General features: G+C 43.0%; 1 protein-coding gene across 6 annotated transcripts; it reads left to right on the top strand.

The window, feature by feature from the left end:
• The first annotated feature begins 1,383 nt into the window (after window positions 1-1,383).
• On the top strand, window positions 1,384-20,916 carry LOC139583533 (RNA-binding protein 27-like). Of its 6 annotated transcripts, none has more exons than XM_071414725.1 (21): window positions 1,384-1,665; window positions 2,383-2,501; window positions 2,649-2,776; window positions 2,886-2,968; window positions 3,228-3,418; window positions 4,209-4,523; window positions 5,395-5,625; window positions 8,222-8,383; window positions 10,504-10,659; window positions 10,954-11,095; window positions 11,316-11,499; window positions 11,723-11,950; window positions 12,114-12,242; window positions 12,388-12,516; window positions 12,625-12,699; window positions 15,836-15,997; window positions 16,148-16,252; window positions 17,371-17,583; window positions 17,796-17,879; window positions 17,997-18,116; window positions 18,373-20,916. In XM_071414725.1, exons 1-21 carry the CDS (start codon window positions 1,607-1,609, stop codon window positions 18,451-18,453), a joined length of 3,096 nt encoding a protein of 1,031 aa, XP_071270826.1. In that variant the 5' UTR covers window positions 1,384-1,606; the 3' UTR covers window positions 18,454-20,916. The 6 variants fall into 6 exon arrangements, with proteins under 6 accessions (XP_071270826.1, XP_071270853.1, XP_071270844.1 ...); XM_071414752.1 differs by having other exon boundaries at window positions 1,385-1,665; window positions 10,504-10,650; window positions 12,111-12,242; XM_071414743.1 differs by having other exon boundaries at window positions 1,385-1,665; window positions 10,504-10,650; window positions 10,951-11,095.
• Window positions 20,917-21,496: the final 580 nt, after the last annotated feature.

Here is a 21,496-nt window from a genome sequence, read left to right as displayed (position 1 = left end):
TTGTCTAAAATCGTATCAAAATCATTTCACCCTGTTTAAAAAATATTTTAAACAGGGTGAAATGATTTTGATACGATTTTAGACAAGGTCTTATTTTCCTACCAACTGAGTGAAGAGTCAACCCTGGCCTGGCTCCAGTATTATTGAAACTTTGAAATTGAATTTTTAAATAGATTTGCAAAACAAGAGAGAAATCCTACAAAAGTTTTATTTGTTTATTTTTTTAATTGACAACAAATCAATACAGAGAGTACATGAGAGAACACAAGTATATATAGATTATATACAATGGACAATTGAGCTAGGAGGTACAATATCACATTACACAAAGACCTTAAGGGACATACATACACTTATAATTCTAACAGCTTTTTTTGTTAGTAGAGTATTTAATTGTCTTAAAATACAGCTCAATTTATTTTTGTAGTGTAAGAAAATGTGTTTTTTTGTTTGTAAATTTACATTTGTGAATATGAAAATTGGGCCAAAAGAATAATGAAATGAATTACATAAAAAATGTTTCAGCTTATTCGTTAGGTAAAGAATCCAAGCAGTACATCTCTCCACAATAGTGTAAGACCTTCATAAAAGTGTTACATTATAAATCTACTGATGTCTTGCCACAGTTTTCTTACATGAATACAATGCCAAAAAAATATGCAACACTGTTTCTGGGTGGTCATTACAAAAGGAGCAATTTGAGTTGATATTTTCCTTAAACTTCTTCATATAGTGGTTGACAGGATAATATTTATGAATCATTTTAAAGGAAACTTCCTTAATTTTCTTAACAAGTAGGTATGTGTGTGGCAACATACAAACTTTTTTCCAACAGATATTATCAATAAATCCATTCCAATAAGGCATGGCATAAGGTGTAGATAGATACAACATCCTGCTGAAACAAGGTTCGTATCGCTCTGTTGTTGAATTGACCAAAAGAGAAACAAATCTTTCCTACCACAAAAGTTGAATGATGGTTTCCCCTTGGTTTAGTCGTCACTAGTTACCACATCCACAAATAGCTAAACCCCGCCTATTTATACAACTTGTCTTCTTAAAATCTGATTTTAAACTAAATCTTGAGCCTAACCTTGACAAAACTATTAAATGTATGCTTAACGATAACCTTAAATTAAGACCAAAAAGCACATTTTAGTTTTCATTAATGTTTACGATATACTGTAGACCTTGTGGCTGTGATAACTAGTGACAACCCTTTGGTTTGGCCAGCTGATTGGTTTACAACATGCCCGTTATGTCGCGGTTAGTGCTATATGGTATCCTTGGGACGTCCATACCCTTAACCCTAACCCTAACCTGAACCTTAACCACTACCCTAAATCTTACCTTAACCCTTATCAAACCCTAACCGTAACATTTTCAATTTCAAAGAGGCAACGTCAGAGTTGGGACGTCCCAAGGATCCAAATTAGCAATGAACCTTATGTTGCCATGCCTGTGTTTGAACGTAAAGCAATTCGTCCGACCTGCAAGTGAAGTGATTAGTAAAGGCCTAAGCTTAATATACATTTATAGACGATGAAAGTAGGAATATCACAACACACCTTGAACTTATAGTCTGTATTATTAAGCCGTTTTCACGATGATCATAGAAAATGTGGAAGCTTTGAAGTCGTGGCTCGCAAAACTCCTGGAGCCAATGTGAGTGATGAATTGAAATGACACTTAGCTAGCTAGCTTGCACGAGTTAGCACGCTAACTAGATACGCCACCGCTAACTTGCTATGTGGCAGTACAAATACCAATTAAACGTTTGTGGTGTAAATTATACGTCGTTATACATTCTGCATATCTGGTATGTTGGGCAAATTGTAGACACTAATCACATGAAGGCATTCTAGATAACGTTATGTGTTTTGGTGTCGCTGCCGCAATACATTTAACTAACTAGCCAGCTGGAAAGCTAGGTAACTAGGTAACTTTGTCTGACTACTAGCTAACTAAAGTTAAACTCAATCAACATCGTCCCAATCAACGAGAATCATTGATATTACTATTGCACAGCAAGTGTGGCTTGTGATGTATGGGTAACTTAGGATATTAAAAACTAGGCTGGCGTTGTTATAAATGTAGTGGCTAAGGTAGCTTAGCTACCCCTAGACACTGCTAGTAGTGACGTCTAGCATTTATAGCCAACCAACTAGCTAGTCAGTTAGAAAGCCTGACATCCCAGTTTATATAAGTGTGTGTTGTCATTGCTAACATATATGTTAGGTAGAACTAGATTAGTGTCTAACCTGCTGCCTCAATTCAAAATCTCAAACCTAATTGTCATTGTAACTTTCTTGGCTTGGTTACACATGATTATTGTCTGATACAAACCCTGTTCTGAGCAATATGGATAATGTTGCTTTGCAGATGTGATGCTGACCCCTCTGCTTTAGCCAACTATGTTGTGGCTTTGGTAAAGAAGGACAAACCTGAGAAAGAGCTGAAAGCACTTTGTGCAGATCAACTGGATGTCTTCTTACAAAAAGGTAGGACACACAACTCATTAATGTCAGTGTTGTTTTGCGTCACATAAACTAGTATTTCCATTGTGGAAACATTTAGGTGACTGAATGATAGTCTGAAATAATTAAAAATAAATGTCTATAAAAGTCTTGATACTTCACCTATTACAGAAACCACCGGATTTGTTGATAAGCTCTTTGAATGTTTGACCACCAAAAACTACTTGGGAAATCCACTTGCTAAGGAAGTTCCCAAAGAGGACACCAAACTCCCTGTACTAAAACAGGAGGCTGTGGAGGTAAGGGCATTTGTTGAACTGGCTTCATGCAGAATCCTTTCCGTTGTATTATGTTGCAGTCTTTGATGGTTGGGATATAGCTCATTATTGTTATTTTCTTCATCTTAAGGTTGAAAATGTAGAAGAGGATAGGGGGGATAACAGGAGGAGAAGAAGTCCACTGAGAAACCGCTCTGACTTCAACGAGACAAGGTAAGGCTGATATCTATGTTCTTGTTATTTTCCTGGTTCTCTCCAGTGAGTTCACCTCTTGACAGTGATGATGCTCTCTGGAGGTCAAGATGTTGGCTTGATTAGGCTCTTATGTCTAATGATCTTTGACACACAATGTAGGTCTTGTTGTTGAAATGCTAGTCACATCAGTAGTACAGATTACCATGAAATGTTTGTTACTGTATAAAAGGTGCTGCTAAATAACTAACCAACATGCCTTGATCGCCTGACCACACAGGGGCCGTGATGACCGCAGACGAGACGACCGCAAGCGGCGTGACATGGACCGTCACGGTAAAAGCACAGATTCCCACCGCGATAGGCATGACCGGCGCGGAGGCAACTCTCGTGGGCGCAGCCGCAGCAGGAGCCGCAGCCGAAGTGGGAGCCGAGGCATGAGCAGGGACAAGGAGCACAGCAGAGGGAGAGGTGAGACTCACAGGGGCGCGGACATGAACAAATCTGCTTCACTTCAAATGTTAACCTAAAAGGTTGAAAACAAATCTTTGCTAAGAAGAGGCAAGATTCAAGAAATTAGCCTATTGATTGGACTTGTACTGGGGAGATCCTTAAATGCCCTCTGTGGTGTGGATGTCTCATAATAAAGATTATGATAAATTCTGGGCAGTGGTGGGAAAAGGACTCAATTGTCATACTTGAGTAAAAGTGAAGATACCTTAATAAAAATGTACTCCAGTGAAAGTCACCCAGTAAAATACTACTTGAGTAAATCTAAAAGTATCTGGTTTTAAATGTACTTATGTACAGTGGTGGAAAGAGTACTAAATGGTCATACTTGAGTAAAAGTAAATGCTATACATCAAATTCTTTATATTAAGCAAACCAGACGACCAATTTTCTTTTTTTCCTTTTTTGTACAGACAGGCACACTCCAGTAGGGATTACAACAAGTTATATTGATAGGTGCGTGAATTGGACCATATTGCTGTTCTGCATGAGCGTTCGAAATGTAACGAGTATTTTTGGGTGTCAGGGGAAATGTATGGGAGTAAAAAGTAAATATTTTCTTTAGGAATGTGGGGGAGTTAAAAGTTGTAAAAAAATATAATTGGAGAAGTTAAGTATGGCAACCCCAAAAAATGACTTATGTAGTACTTCAACGTTTTTTAAACTTAACCTAGAACCAGTGGTGTAATGTTAAGTTTACATTGTGACTTTTGGGTTAAAGCTTTTCTCTGTGTCTCTGTATGTTCAACAGATTACAGGTCAAAGTTTGAAGTGGAGAGGAAGGAGCCTGAGAGTTTCAACTCCACCTCTGGGTCCCTGGGTACCCAACAACAGCAGCAACACCAGCAGCAACACCAGCATCCACCACCTCTCCTGCCAACCCCCCAGCAGCACCCGTTCCCCTCCTCTGCTGGCCAAGCTGTCCCCAGCTCTGTTACCGTGGTAGCGCCCGCTCACCTGCCCGACAGCACCACGGAGAGCTGGTCTAATTACTACTCCAATCACAGGGAGGGCAAGCTGTTCAACAAGAGCACTTCAGTCAAGCACCGCTGTCGCGACTACGACGGTAAGGGCTCACCTCTGGGTTATTCTGGAGAAAGACTTATCAACTGAAATAGTCTCATTTCACTCTGATCTTAGGTCTATATTATGAAATTAGATGTTACCTATGTCTCTTAGCCCTACAGTTAATCTATCAACAATATCTGGCTTTTACTTGTGTCTTGATTTAACCAGGTAAGTCATTGAGAACCCATTCTCTTTTACAATAATGACCTGTTGTTTATGTAGCTGAACATCTCTTATCGGTTTTAGTGACTGAACGACAAGACTAAATCATCCATATCCAAAATAGTTTCTAATGTAATGCATGTACATGCAAAAACTTGTGAAAGGATGTTCAATATTGAAGCAGGTGGCCTTGGATGGCCTGCTAGTCATTGTATATGCTAGGAGCCTTCTCTGTAGAGTGTTAAGTTCACGTGTCTACAGTAGTCAAATTGTGCAAATATTTACAGTCAAATATCAGCCAATTGTTTGTTTATGAATTAAATGCAGTAGGTTGGTTGCATTCTAACCCTCAGTAAGTGTGTGCCTGGTTTAAAGCACCACTAATGACCCAGGTTCAACATCCTTCCCCTGAGAGTGCAGATCAGGCATAGAGCTGCTTCTCCAATGGGACACTGTTTATATTTATCCAACAGTCTCAACAGGGCAGCGATATTTCTCACTCTGCCCCACCATTGAGGGTTCAGAGAATTGCCTGGGTGTTATCAGGAGCGCTAAACAAAACGGTTGCAAAGTAGATGCATCTAATTTTGGACTAATGTCATTTTTTATATGACTGGGGGGAAAGCAATTCTGAGCGCAATTATGGTAAGAATGTAATTGATAATTTTTATGCAATTTTCATCGATCTTCCTTTCTGTCTTCCACAGAGAAAGGTTTCTGTGTGCGTGGTGACCTCTGTCCCTTTGACCACGGCAATGATCCTCTGATTGTGGACGACGTCACGCTGCCCGCCATGATCCCGTTTCCCCCACCTGGCATGCCACCGCCGGCCCGGATGGCCATGCCACCCATGACCGAGCCGCCCCCTGCCATCAGGATGCCCATGCCCCCCCACGGCCAGCCGCCCCCACCGGGCATCTTCCCTATGCCTCCTCCTGGTGAGTAATGTTACCATGTCTCTGCTATGATGCCGTCTCCAATTCGACCATCACTCCTGATCCCCGAATGCTTACCAGTCTGTGTTTGACATAGGTTAAGGCCAAGTGTTTTTCCTGGTCAGGTCACATGATTAGGAAAAACCCAGGGCCCTAACTTTAGATCCTAATGTGGTGAGAGTTATTTTAGGATGCATGGATGTTTGTTTACATCAGTGGTCAACAACCGGTCGATCGCGTTCCTAGTCGATCACCAAACATTTCTGTAGAAAACGCAACGATAAAGCCTGGCAATTCAATTTCTTTCTTTTTTTATTGGCTTCACGCTGTTGGTGGTATGTGCACTTGCTTCAGCAGCCCTAGCGCCGGGAAGGCAAAGTGTGACCATTTTGAACCATTTCATGTGTCTGAAGGTAGAACTCCGCCTACCCGGCAGACCCACAGTGCAAATCAGGTGCACCTACAGGCCTACCGCTGGCCAATCAGATAGCTCAGATCACCGTGTCTGCACGGTTTCTTAGACTGTAAAAATAAGTCTTGAGCGCACAGCAAAGTTGATACTGTGAGATTTTAAAACTTTTAAATCCATGACTAGATAGAGACTCAACGAATACAGCAAAGCACTGCTGTTTTTAGTAGTAACTTCATGTTTAACTTGTTATTCAGCACTGTCAACACTTTGTGCATTTTATGGCTTATAAAAGTGTTGAACATTCTCCCTACTTCGACTTGAGTTTCGCCATCAGCTGGAAGACTGTCCCCTTTACTCAGCGGAGGGAGGGAGGGAGAGAGGAGGGACGGTGAGTCGGGTGAGAGGCAGCCTCACTGATGCGCTCTCCCTCCCCTCAGGTTAACCGTCAGATGCAGGCCATCAGTCCAGTAAAATAAACAAGTATTATGCTCAGCAAATGATCTATTGCCAGTGTGATCATATACCTAAAATATCATTTCAAAATGGTTTGAGAAGAAGGCTACTATGGTGAGCGACCGTTGCGCCTTTTAATTTTTAATAAGTATTGATTTCCCATTTATTTGTCTCTGCCTGCATATCGGCCTCCTAGAAGGTAGGTTATATCCTATATGCAAAAGTAGTAAGTGTCGCTGTCGTTATTCTTGCTGCTTCAAGTTCAGTAGCCACGCGTGCGAGATCAGGTGCGCGTGTGGTCTCAATTAAATGGAGTAGGCCAATGCATGGGCGGAGGAGCACTGGGCAGTTATATTTCCAAGGAAATGTACTTCCTAAATATGATTAGGCTATAGTTTACCGCATTGCCTAGTAATAAATATTGATCACGCATATTTATCAGTCTGAAAATCTTTCCACTCCTAAAAGGTAGGCTATCAAAATAGCTCTAGCGAAAGAGCAAGAGCAAGTCTCTCCAACTCTGCTCTCTTCAACTACATCTAGCATATTGGTTGATACAGCCCAGTAATACAGATAGTCTATAATGGGCCACGTGAGAATCTCTGGTAATTTAACCTATTTCTTAAGTTATTTTTCCGCATTTGATATTGCCTATAGGGAGCGAAATGGCTAGGACCGTAGCTGGCATGTGAGCTGCGTCACATACGCCTAAAAGAACATTGCGGGACTGCGTTGGGTTTGGGACCAGTTCTTGTGGTAGCGGGTGGGAGTCGGACAGAAAGCCAGCGGGTGGGGCGCGGTGCGGTATGAAACGCTGCGGTTGCTGGATGAAGAAATGAGTCTCGCGCAGATATCGAGTTCAAGGCTTGCCTGTTAAATTGAGAAATAGCATGTCATAAGGGCGTTTTTTTGTGTTACATACACTGAAGAAAAATATCAACTCAACATGTAAGGTGTTGGTTTCACGAGCTGAAGTAATAGATTCCAGAAATGTTCCATATACACAAAAATATTATTTCTCTCAAGTTTTGTGCACAAATTTGTTTCCATCCCTGTTTGTGAGCATTTCTCATTTGCCAAGATAATCCATCCACCTGACAGGTGTGGCATATCAAGAAGCTGATTTAGCAGCATAATCATTACACAAGTGCACCTTTTTCTGGGGACAATATAAGGCCACTTTAAAATGTACAGTTGTCACACAACACAAGGCTACAGATGTCTCAAGTTTTAAGGGAGCATGCAATTGGCATGCTGACTGCAGGAATGTCCACCGGAGCTGTTGCCAGAGAATATAATATTTATTTCTCTACCATAAGCTGCCTACAATGTCATTGCTGAGGAGTATTTCTGTTTGTAATAAAGCACTTTAGTGGAGAAAAACGTATTCTGATTGTCTGGGCCTGGCTGCCAAGTGGGTGAGCCTATGCCCTCCAAGGCCCACCCATGGCTACACCACTGCCCAGCCAAGTGAAATCCATAGATTAGGGCCTAATGAATTTAATTCAATTGTCTGATTTCTTATATGAACTGTAACTCAGTAAAATCTTTGAAATTGTTCAGTGCAGATACGCACCTCAGAGAAACAGCTGTCTTTGTTGTTGTCTTACCCTCACTAGTGCTCACCCTATACGGCATGTCTGTACTTTACCTAGCCTTTTCTGTTTAGGAGTTTAAGTAAATGGCTTTTGTCTAGTATTAGCTGGGTTCAGCTTGGATTTGTATCTCCCATAGGGCCCCCATTAATACCAGCAAGAGGGATTGATACTCCCAACAACTCAGGAGCGAGTTCTGCGTCCTCTCTGGGACCGCCTGGAGTGGGACCTCCACCTCCTCTTCCTCCACCACCTCCATCTTCTTCAGTCTCTCTACACCCCCAATATTCTCAGTCAGAATGTAAGCAGCTATGATTTTCTCAATTGGCATGGAAAAGTGGTACTTTTAAGCATAGCTCCCATATTATTTTACTTTTTATCAGTTTGTTTTCTTTGAAAAACATCATCTTTCAAATCAATGTGAACCAAATGGCATTGTTCAGTTTGACTGTAGTAAGTGAGGAAAGACAGAGAAATTATATTGGTTTAAAATGTTTATGGTCACATGGTTCATTCACGTTTTGCAAATTATTTCCTTTTTGGGTGGTGGTGTTAGTTTTGTTTTTGTGTCCTACTGCCTTGCCTGCATGATCAAGTCATTTCTTTAGGGTGCAATAACATATGTTGACCAGAGGGTCACACTGTTTCTGAACTGGAAATCTACTGTTGGTGCTGTAAGGTGCACATTAGATGAGTGCAAACTTTATTTGACTAATCCTGCCCACATACGTGAGAAAATGAATTAATTTAAATGCAGTCCATTTCTCTACTCTTAATACAAAACAATAATATATATACACTGCTCAAAAAAATAAAGGGAACACTAAAATAACATCCTAGATCTGAATGAATGAAATATTCTTATTAAATTATTTTTTCTTTACATAGTTGAATGTGCTGACAACAAAATCACACAAAAATTATCAATGGAAATCAAATTTATCAACCCATGGAGGTCTGGATTTGGAGTCGCACTCAAAATTAAAGTGGAAAACCACACTACAGGCTGATCCAACTTTGATGTAATGTCCTTAAAACAAGTCAAAATGAGGCTCAATAGTGTGTGTGGCCTCCACGTGCCTGTATGACCTCCCTACAACGCCTGGGCATGCTCCTGATGAGGTGGCGGATGGTCTCCTGAGGGATTTCCTCCCAGACCTGGACTAAAGCATCCGCCAACTCCTGGACAGTCTGTGGTGCAACGTGGCGTTGGTGGATGGAGCGAGACATGATGTCCCAGATGTGCTCAATTGGATTCAGGTCTGGGGAACGGGCGGGCCAGTCCATAGCATCAATGCCTTCCTCTTGCAGGAACTGCTGACACACTCCAGCCACATGAGGTCTAGCATTGCCTTGCATTAGGAGGAACCCAGGGCCAAACGCACCAGCATATGGTCTCACAAGGGGTCTGAAGATCTCATCTCGGTACCTAATGGCAGTCAGGTTACCTCTGGTGAGCACATGGAGGGCTGTGCGGCCCCCCAAAGAAATGCCACCCCACACCATGACTGACCCACCGCCAAACCGGTCATGCTGGAGGATGTTGCAGGCAGCAGAACGTTCTCCATGGCGTCTCCAGACTCTGTCACGTCTGTCACATGTGCGTGTGAACCTGCTTTCATCTGTGAAGAGCACAGGGCGCCAATGGCGAATTTGCCAATCTTGGTGTTCTCTGGCAAATGCCAAACGTCCTGCACGGTGTTGGGCTGTAAGCACAACCCCCACCTGTGGACGTCGGGCCCTCATACCACCCTCATGGAGTTTGTTTCTGACCGTTTGAGCAGACACATGCACATTTGTGGCCTGCTGGAGGTCATTTTGCAGGGCTCTGGCAGTGCTCCTCCTGCTCCTCCTTGCACAAAGGCGGAGGTAGCGGTCCTGCTGCTGGGTTGTTGCCCTCCTACGGCCTCCTCCACGTCTCCTGATGTACTGGCCTGTCTCCTGGTAGCGCCTCCATGCTCTGGACACTACGCTGACAGACACAGCAAACCTTCTTGCCACAGCTCGCATTGATGTGCCATCCTGGATGAGGCGACTCCGGGATGCTGGCCTTCTAGGCAAAGAAAAAGCCATATCTCAGACTGGCCATAAAAATAAAAGATTAAGATGGGCAAAAGAACAGACACTGGACAGAGGAACTCTGCGTGTGTGTGTATTTATTTTACTTGCTCTGGGTGTCTCCATGTTTTAGTTTAGTGCATGCATTCTTGACAGTCCCAAGCCATAGCCTATTATATAGCAAAATCAGACTTTATAATGTTGAGCTCAATAGTATAACCATACTTAGGTTTTCCTTGTAAGCATGCATACAGTTAAAGTAGGTGTTATTACAGATATGCCTAATTGGGAATTGTCACTCCCCACAGTGTAAAATGCTGTTTTAGTTCTTCTAATGATGTGTCCCATCCCTTGTGTTGCCAGATAATTACGACCCAGAGGCCTACAACCCAGAGTCTCCAGGCATCACTGCAGCCAGCCGGCCCCAGTACAGGCAGTTCATCCCCCGCATCCAGACCCAGAGACCCAACCTGATTGGCCTCACTTCCGGAGATGGCCAGGGATCCAGAGGTATCACATGTGGGTCTATCCTGTCCCGCTTTAATTAATCGATCCCTTTTACTCAACACAAGTCACTTTAGTTATTTAGATTGGGCCTTTCCTCTGCTCCTAACCAATATGAAACATGAGACAAGTTCCATATGTTAGTTCGTTTGGAGAACATGATCAAACAACTCGAACCAGACTAGGATCTTAGAGAAAAAGCCATGCACAGCTAGAATCACTCACTACATATCCTTATTGTCATCCAGACAGCAGTCCAGATTCTAGCCGTGTCATTACGACCGACTGTTTTTCTCCTTTTCCCAGCAGCTAACATAGTGATCCAGACAGAGCCGGCAGTGGCCAGTGTTCCCAGCAGTGTGTCCCGCTACAGCAGCACCGAGCAGGAGAGCAGGAAGAGGCCCCTGGGGCCCACAGAGGGCCAGCTGCCCAAAAAACCCTGGATGGACAAGTAAGAACACACACACACACACCCACACACACCCTGAACACGCACAGTACCCACCCTCCACCACTGCAGCGTTGTGAGCGATTCCAGTTCAATGGCAGTTTTAATTGCGCTCTGTAGGTGCCTGGATTTAGATGACTCGTTACTTGACCCGAACTCTGCTTCACAGATCCCTGTCATTGGCTCCTCTGCCCTGTCACTCACTTCTGTCATTCTCTTCCAGGTCAAACTACCAGGCCAACAACCAACTCAACTTCCCCAACAACAAGCCCCAACACGGGGGCTTCCCCAAGAAGAATCACTATGTCAACACTAAGCTGGAAGTTCGCAAAATCCCCCGAGATCTCAACAACATCACCAAATTGAATGAACACTTTAGCAAGTTTGGTACCATCGTGAATATTCAGGTAAGAGTAACATGACTGTAGTTGACTATTTCATTCGCTTTTTATCTCGACAGCACTTCACTCACAATTTCTTGATATCATTTGTACCACTAAACAGGAACTTTTTAGGTCATTATTGGGGCGTCTACATACTTTCGAGGGTAATCAGGGACACACCCGCTTGCCTATATCACTACTTCCTGTATCTCCTTTGACCTGTCCCCTCCTGTCCCGTCTCCAATAGGTGGTGTTTGGTGGTGACCCAGAGGCAGCTCTGATCCAGTACACAGCCAACGAAGAGGCACGGCGGGCCATCTCCAGCATTGAGGCGGTGCTCAACAACCGCTTCATCCGTGTGTACTGGCACCGAGAGGCCAACACCCAGCAGCAGGGACAGAGCATGGGTCAGGGTCAGGGGGACGGACCGAGCCAGAGCTCTGCCATGGGGCAACAGCAACCCAACGTCCACAAGGTGAACAGCGCACTTGTGACTACTGCAAAACTCTTTTTTAGCTGGTCAAACCATTAATTAATTCAACCAGCAGTTTTGGTTTTGAACAGAGAAGTTCTAAGCTCCAGGTCAGCAGTGATCATCATCCATGCATTACTTTATATCTTTCTGTAAAAACCAGCAGGTGATAAAGCAGCACAGTCCCGGGGCCTATGTGCTGAATAATAAGACGGTGCCCAAACATTGCCACGGTGTTGGGGCTGTGGCCGGGGACAAACTGGACTCCCTGCACCCCAGCGCAGACACTGCAGCTGTAAGCAGTAATTTCCTATGCTCTGTGGGTCTGAGTGTGCCCCTATACATGTCTGCAGCATGGTGTTGTATTATGGTAAAGGGAGTGGATTGACACAGGGGGTAAGGTAGTAATCAAAGGGTCTGTTTGTCTCTTTCTATCCTAGGCACTCCTGGCCTCCTCTGGGGCCCTTCAGAAGGGACCCTACATGTCCACAGTCCTCAAGGCAACATCCAAGTCACTTGGTAAAACTGCCAAAGCACTTGAAGAACTCGAGGTCTTGAAAAAGAAGCAGGCAAGTCAGTTTTGCTGTTAGCATTTTGAATAAGCTTCAGTGTATCATCACCTTTCATACAAAAATCTAAATTCCACTCTAATCAATTGTTTGGTTTGTTCGTATCAGGAGACATTGAAGTTGCAACAGGACATGAGGAAAAAAAAGCAGGAGATGCTTGAGAAACAGATTGAATGCCAGAAGGTATAGTTGCTTATATTACATATATACTGAAAAGAAAAAAAAACGTGTTTCATGAGCTGAAATAAAATATTCCAGAAATGTTCCATATGTACAAAAAGCATATTCTTCTCTCAAATTGTGTGCACAAATGTGTTTACATCCCTGTTAGTGAGCCTTTCTCATTTTCCAAGATAATCCATCCACCTGACAGGTGTGGCATATCAAGAATCGGATTAAACAGCATGATCATTACACAGGTGCACCTTGTGCTGGGGACAAAAGGCCACTCTAAAATGTGTAGTTTGGTCACACAACACAATGCCACATGTGTCTCAAGTTGAGGGAGTGTGCAATTCGCATGCTGACTGCAGGAATGTCCACCAGAGCTGTTGCCAGAGAATTTAATTTCTCTACCATAAGCCGCCTCCAATGTCGTTTTAGAGAATTTGGCAGTACGTCCAACACGCCTCACAACCGCAGACCACGTGTAACCACGACAGCCTAGGACCTCCAGATATGAATTCACCTGCGGGATCGTCTGAGACTAGCCACCCGGACAGCTGATGAAACTGGGGTTTCCACAACCAAAGAATTTCTGAAAAACTGTCAGAAACCGTCTCAGGGAAGCTCATCTGTTGCCTGTATTCCTCACCAGGGTCTTGACCTGACTGAAGTTCGGCGTCGTAGCCGACTTCAATGGGCAAATGCTCACCTTCAATGGCCACTGGCAGAAGTGTGCTCTCACACAGATGAATTCCGATTTCAACTGTACCGGGCAGATGGCAGACAACGTGTATGGCGTTGTGTAGGCGTGCTATTTGCTAATGCCAGCAGAGTGTGAACAGAGTGCCCCATGGTTGAGTTATGGTATAGGCAGGCATAAGCTACGGACAACGAACACAATTGCATTTTATCGATGGCAATTTCAATGCACTGAGACAGTAATCAGATCCTGAGGCCCATTGTGCCATTCATCCGACGCCATCACCTCATGTTTCAGCATGATATTGCACAGCCCCATGTCGCAAGGACCTGTACACCCATTGAGCATGTTTGGGAGGCTCTGGATCGACATGTACGACAGCGTGTTCCAGTTCCTGCCAATATCCAGCAACTTCGCACAGCCATTGAAGAGGAGTGGGACAACATTCCACAGGCCACAATCAACATTCTGATTCAACTCTATGCAAATGAGATGTATCGTGCTGCATGAGGCAAATGGTGGTCGCACCAGATACTGACTGGTTTTCTGGTCCACACCCCTACTTTTTTTTTTCAAGGTATCTGACCAACAGAGATGCATACAGTGCATTTTTCCACATTTTGTTACGTTACAGCCGTATTCTAAAATGGATTAAATAGTCCCCCCTCCCCCCAATCTACACACAATACCCCATAATGACAAAGCAAAAACAGGTTTTTAGAATTTGTTGCTAATGTATAACATTTTGGGGGAAATATCACTTTTACACAAGTATTCAGACCCTTTACTCAGTACCTTTGGCAGCAATTACAGCCTCGAGTCTTCTTCGATGTGACGCTACAAGCTTGGCACACCTGTATTTGGGGACTTTCTCCCCTTCTCTGCAGGTCCTCTCAAGCTCTGTCAGGTTGGATAGGGAGCGTCACTGCACAGCTATTTTCAAGCCTATCCAGAGATGTTCGATTGGGTTCAAGTCCGGTCTCTGGCTGGGCTCCACTCAAGGACATTCACAGTCACTCCTGCATTGTCCTGCATTGTCTTGGCTGTGTGCTTAGGGTCGTTGTCCTGTTGGAAGGTGAACTGTTGCCCCAGTCTGAGATCCTGAGCGCTCTGGAGCATGTTTTCATCAAGGATCTCTCTGTACTTTGCTCCGTTCATCTCTCCCTCGATCCTGACTAGTCTCCCAGTCCCTACCGCTGAAAACCATCCCCCACAACATGCTGCCACCACCATGCTTCACCGTAGGGATGGTGCCAGGTTTCCTCCATGCTTAACATTCATGCCAAAGAGTTCGATCTTGGTTTCATCAGACCAGAGAATCGTGTTTTTCATGGTCTGAGAGTCCTTTAGGTGCCTTTTGGCAAACTCCAAGCGGGCTGTCATGTGCCTTTTACTGAGGAGTGGCTTTAGTCTGGCCACTACCATAAAGGCCTGATCGGTGGAGTGCTGCAGAGATTCTGGAAGGTTCTCCCATCTCCACAGAGGAACTCTGGTGCTCTGTCAGAGTGACCATCGGGTTCTTGGTCACCTCCCTGACCAAGGCCCTTCTCACCCGATTGCTCAGTTTGGCTGTGCGGCCAGCTGTAGGAAGAGTCTTGGTGGTTCTTCCATTTAAACTTCTTCCATTTAAGAATGATGGAGGCCACTGTTCTTGGGGACCTTCAATGCTGCAGAAATGTTTTGGTACCCTTCTCCAGATCTGTGCCTCGACACAATCCTGTCTCTGACCTTGGTGTTTGCTCTGACATGCACTGTCAACTGTGGAACCTTATATAGGCAGGTGTGTGCCTTTCCAAATCATGTCCAATCAATTGAATTGACCACAGGTGGTCTCCAAGTTGTAGAAGCATCTCAAGGATGATCAATGGAAACAGGATGCACCTGAGCTTGATTTTGAGTCTCATAGCAAAGGGTCTGAATATTTATGTAAATAAGGTATTTCTGTTTATTTTTAATTACATTTGCTACAATTTTGGATAACACCTGTTTTCACTTTGACATTGTGGGGTATTGTGTGTAGATTGATGAGTAGGAAAAAATAATTTAAATCATTTTAGAATAAGGCTGTCACGTAACAAAATGTGGAAAAGGGGAAGGGGTCTGAATACTTTCCAAATGCACTGTATCTGTATTCCCAGTCATGTAAAATCCATAGATTAGGGCCTAATTTATTTATTTCAATTGACTGATTCCCTTATAAACTGTTAAAATCTTTGAAATTGGTGCATGTTGCGTTGATCTTTCTGTTCAGTGTAGTTCATAATTTAAAGGATACCACCATCACCACCTTCCTTTTTACAGTTGCACATAAGCCACATGCAGTGATCGTCATCACATTGTCCATTCACTATCAAAACCAAAGACACCAGTAAGACCAAAAGAGCCTGTTTGTTGTCCTGGAAAACCCTGCTTGTTTAGCACTGACTAGTCAATCTCATGTCCTTCCTCCTATAGGCTCTAATAAACAGACTTGAAAAGAACCGGGCCACATTGAAGCCAGAGGAGAGGGCCAACCTTATGAAGACTCTCAAGGATCTGACTGACAAGATCTCCCAGCTCCAGAACGAGATGAGCCCAGCCTCCCACTCCACGGCCCAGTCCAAGACCAAGATAGATGTGAGTCTACCTACCATATCATATAGGGCTGTAATTTCTTAATTGCGCCATCACCGCCATTTACAGTATTTGCTTATACAATGTAGTTCATGCATTGTGGAAATCCAAACATAATATCAATGGCTCTGTTTGATTTGTGCTTTCCCTCAGAAACAAAAGGAGCTTCTGGATGCAGAGCTTGATTTCCACAAGAAGATGAGTTCTGGAGAGGACACAACAGACCTGAAGCAGAAACTGGGCCAGCTGCAGGTTGAGGTGAGTAGACAGGGCATCCATACTTTCGGAAGTCCTCTCTCTAGAACTAATGACCATGTCTGGAATGTGGCAGTGTTCTGGCATAGTGAAAGAGTAGTGGCAGACAAGACAACGCCAACAAATGTGCAAACTTTTAGAAGAATGGTCTGAAGCGAGCAGCAGGGCATCACCTTGGATGTGAACGTATGCCTTGCCACACAGCTTCTCTCGTCTGCTGCTGGTCACATATGTTGCCCAGTGTTTCCTCTGCAGTCATTTAGCTGGGGTGCTGCGCCAGGGCAAAATCATTGCCGGCACGCCCCAAAAATATAGAACATGAAAAAATTCTACAATCAATTCCAGAGGAAAAACACGTCCTCGGTGTCAGAGGATCAGGTTCTAAACAACAAACTCGTTTTTTCTCTCTCATGGCAACACCTCTCTGCATGGCTTTCCCAGCCTGGTGTGCTTAAATTAGCTTCCATGAAATATGCATGGCTTTATCCCTCTTCTGCACATTAAACTGCAGGCACTTACCAAGCCCAGAGGACACCCACTAACGAATCCTAACGAAACACATATCCTACATTGATGCATCTGATTTCATTAAAGTTTGAGCTGGTGTTCCTTGTAAGAAAATAGAGGGATGACATTTAGTAGGAGGGGTGGGGAAGGACGAGTGTTGGCGTTCTGCTCCATTTTTACATTTGAGTTATTTAGCAGACTCTCTTATCCAGAGCGACTTACAGACAGATTTTTCACCTAGTCATCTCGGGGATTCGAACCAGCCATCTTTTGTTTACTGGCCCAACGCCCTTAACCAGTAGGCTACCTGCCGCTCCAAGCTTTCACGCCCACCACAATCAGCCTGCTGGTCCATATTCCCTTGGACTCATTAAAGATGGATACCAGACCTGTGGGGACACTTGTTCTGAGTGGCATTACATTTTCTTCCTAGATACTGACGCTGCATGGCACTGTTTGCTGAGGACATGCCAGGTGGCACAACCGGCTTTCTTGCTTCCACATCTGCCTCTGTGTTACTCTCCTAATAGTGCCAGGTGGCACCTCGTTTTGTGTGTTGTTGAGGAGTAGCTGTAGCTGTGGATCTGATGACTTTGTTGGCTGTGTTCTCCTAGGCCACGCGGTTGGGCTTGATACCGACCGGGCGGGGGAAGGTGGACGATCCAATAGGCGTCAGGGGCAGGGGCCGAGGCCGAGGAAGGGGCAGGGGACGGGGACGGGGACGCAGAGGAGGGGGCAATCACATGGTGGTGGACCACAGGCCCCGGGCCATCGCCATCATGGGAGTCACACAGGAAGAGAAGGAGGAGCTGATGCCTCACTTTGTGGTAAGGAAATACAACCATCACATCTTATCCTATCCAGCTAGTTGCATGGTTTCCCCAAAATGGCTTATTTTAACATTGAATAGTCAGAGCTAGAACTCATCCTGTGGTACAAAGCATGAATCGTTATAGTAGTAAAAACAATGCCTGAGAAGATGTGTAAAGGAGTTTCCACTGGCACTTACGGCTGTTTGGTATTCTTGTCTTTGTCACAGAAATTTGGTGAGATACAGGAGCTTCATGATCAGGATGCTACCAGCGTTATCATGACATTCAAGACCCGGAGTGAAGCAGAGAATGTATGTCCTGCAGATATGACGCACAGTAGCTAGTAACATTTGGATGCCTTTATAACAGACAGTTAACACAAGTTTGAATTGAATTTCACCCTTCATGATCATTTTCACATTTTATAGGCTGCAAACCAAGGAGCAAAGTTCAAAGGTCGCGTTCTACAGATTTCATGGCACAAGCCGAAGACTCCATCCGTGTCCACAGAGCCTGAAGAGGAGTCGTTGAAGGATGAGGCCAATAAGGTACGTTACTATACATCTCTCCCCATACATTTCCCGTTTTTGTACCATTTAGGCATTTTGGAAAAGCATGTCATGTTAATAAATCAGAATTCAATTATATAAATAAGAGTGCAGCATAGCTGTGTCCTAATACGAATTATCGATTGCAAAATGTTTGATTTAGTGAGTTTTGTATTTATTTTGCAGAATTATAGATCGCTTTTAGTCAATGTTTTAATGACATCAAAATGCATGTTCTTTGATTTCATTCCTCCAGGAGGAAGTCGGCCCCTACCTGCTTATGGAGGAAGATGACGATGAGGATGACGAGTACGAGAGTCGTTCATGGAGGCGATGAATGCAATACGAACGTCACACTTTTTAGTGGGAATTACTTTATTTTTTAAAAACTAATTCAAGCCGATTTGACGAAATCACTTGTTTTTTGTTGTTGCAATTTCCAGTATTTTGAGACTGAAGAATGAAACACTTATGAGAGAAAGCAGTTCCTTTAATGATATGTTTGAAGCTTGAAAAGGCAGACTGTTTTGTCTCTTCAAACATCTGAATAATTATTCAAATCTCACTTTTTCTGAGATAAAAAATCTAAATCGTTATAAATAGATGTATGTTTCGATGTGGTTACTAGATAATCGGTAACACACAACATTTGTGACTACTGTGAATAGCTAGTTATTTTTATATATATTTAAGCTATGGTTTCCTTCTCTCCCTCATTTGGCTAATGTTGTCTATAATTTCGAGGCTTAAAGGTCCTCGGTCCAGGGATGGCCACACCCTCACAGATCTCAACGTCTCGGTCTACAGCAGAGGTCACGAAGTTTACATTCCCCTGTTGAAATGCCCTTGCAAATTAGATACAACCTCCGTCTTGAATTTAGAGATAAAATTGATATTCCCCTGAGTATTTTATTGTCGACTAAATGTGTGGTGCCACTTTATGTACATATGAACACCAAGACTGTTACGCACTTTTGAGATGGTGTGTAACAAGTGTTTTCTCTTAACCCAAGTCATCTCCCCTCCCCTCATCTGAAAGCCAAAGACCTATTTGGATGAGGAGCTAGTCATTTATTGTCAAATGTGTCGGATATCTGTAGACAATGGTGTTTGAATGTATACTGAACATTTGATTTGATCTCTAAGTTTGCCTTACGTAATCAGCAGAAGGCTGACTTTTTATGAGATGCGTGATTTTCTTCTGTAAATTTTGTAAATGTTTGCAATAGGATTTACTTTGATACTTTTTTCCATTTTTAGTCACTTGAATGAATGTGGAAATTGTCAGGAAAAGAGGTCCCACTTACTCTGCTTATTTAACGTAGGTTTGTGTTTAAACCAACCCTTGTGGCGTCACTTCACATAACATCAAAGACACATTCATACCAACTCATCTCTGCCAGGATTCATCTTCAAGGAAAATGTATGGTTTTGACAGAGTTGTCAAATAACCAGTCATTTGTTACAGATTGGTGATGTTTCCATGCACAGTTTCTGATCTTAATTTACATACATCAGCAGTTAATCCATTTCCATGTAAGCGAGGCACCTAATGTTAATGAGTGAGGATCTCCCCATACCGCCCTGCAAGTGGAGAAACGTTGGTGGCTCTGAATGTGCTAACTAACATCAACTCTTGTATGATTGTGTATAATTGATGAAAAAAAAGCTATATTTCCATACTGTATTTACATTTATTCAAGAGAGGGAGAGCTGAAATTCTTTAGAGATGCCCCTGAAGTATAGATATTGAACCCTATAGCATGTTCTGCTTTCATATTTGGCCAGGACCAACCACCCTGTTGTAACTCAAGACTAAACCATTGAATTCAATGTAAGCGCTGAAAACGGTTATGTAGCCCCTATAAGATTTTGACCCCTGTTCATTTTGCAGTCTTATTGAGAAAGTTAGGAGATTAGAGTAACGGGAAAGTAAGACTCCTCTCTAGACTTTGACTTGTCCTATCAGTGTGAGGCTTGGCGATAACATTATCAGCATGACAATTTAAATCAGTTAGGTCACAACATGTTTATTTCTGGAGATCAATAAAAAGCCCATTGGAATGTGAGAAAGGGATGAGTCAGACTCTAGAACAGGGCTCTCCAACCCTGTTTGTGAAGAGCTACCCTCCTGTAGGATTTCACTCCAACCCCAGTTGTAACACCTGATTCAGTTTATCAACCAGCTGATTATTAGATTTGGGTTTGATTAAGGTTGGAGTGAGAACCTACAGGACGGTAGCTCTCCAGGAAAAGGGTTGGAGAACCCTGCTCTAGAAGGACAATGCAGAGAATAAGACATTTTTGTTTTTCCACTGCACAGTACCCTTCTTGTTTGCTATGTGCGTTTCCTGTTTGGATTGTATATGAACAGCAACATATGAACAGCCCTTTGCTTGATAACTTCAGTAGGACAAATCTAATGGCAGGACTATTACTTCAGTGAGATTTCAGAAATTGCTTTGAGGATTTTCTACCTTGTGGATGCTACTATGACATGGTAGTGTAAAATGTAAAACACTTATAGGAAGAATATTCTTTTGGATTTGTTACTGTTTATATTTTCAGGAAGTGTATGTATTTTTGATTTATTCTGTTTGTAAAATGGATTTCTAACTCACGAGCATGTTTGCTTTTACCAATAAACATGGAGGAATGGTGTTATCTGGAAAGGAACAAAATACAACATTTAAATAAACAACTTCAATTAGACAAGTAAAAAAAAAAAAACTATACCATTCAAATTTCAACATTGCGAAGATGCGAGAGAAACCATTCCCAAAAAATATTACCTTCAAAACCTGTGTTGTGTCCTTTCTTTAGTATAGATACTGAATGATATATAGTTGAAGTCAGAAGTTTACATACACAAATTTCTTGTTAACAAACTATAGTTTTGGCAAGTTGGTTAGGACATCTACTTTGTGCATGACACAGGTAATTTTCCAACAATTGTTTACAGACAGATTATTTCACTTATAATTCACTGTATCACAATAAATTTACATACACAAAGTTGACTGTCTTTAAACAGCTCGGAAAATTCCAGAAAATGATGTCATGGCTTTAGAAGCTTCTGATAGGCTTATTGACATCATTTGAGTCAATTGGAGTTGTACTCGTGGATGTATTTCAAGGCCTACCTTCAAACTCTGCTTCTTTGCTTGACGTCATGGGAAAATCAAAAGATATCAGCCAAGACCTCAGTCTGGTTTATCCTTGGGAGCAATTTCCAAACGCCTGAAGGCACCACATTCATCTGTACAAACAATAGTTTGCAAGTATAAACACCATGGGACCATGCAGCCGTCATACCGCACAGGAAGGAGACGCGTTCTGTCTCTTAGAGATGAACGTACTTGGTGCGAAAAGTGCAAATC

This window comes from Salvelinus alpinus, chromosome 1, assembly GCF_045679555.1.
Source record: "Salvelinus alpinus chromosome 1, SLU_Salpinus.1, whole genome shotgun sequence".
NCBI classification, from domain to species: Eukaryota; Metazoa; Chordata; class Actinopteri; order Salmoniformes; family Salmonidae; genus Salvelinus; species Salvelinus alpinus.
This window is presented reverse-complemented; position numbering and strand designations above follow the sequence as displayed.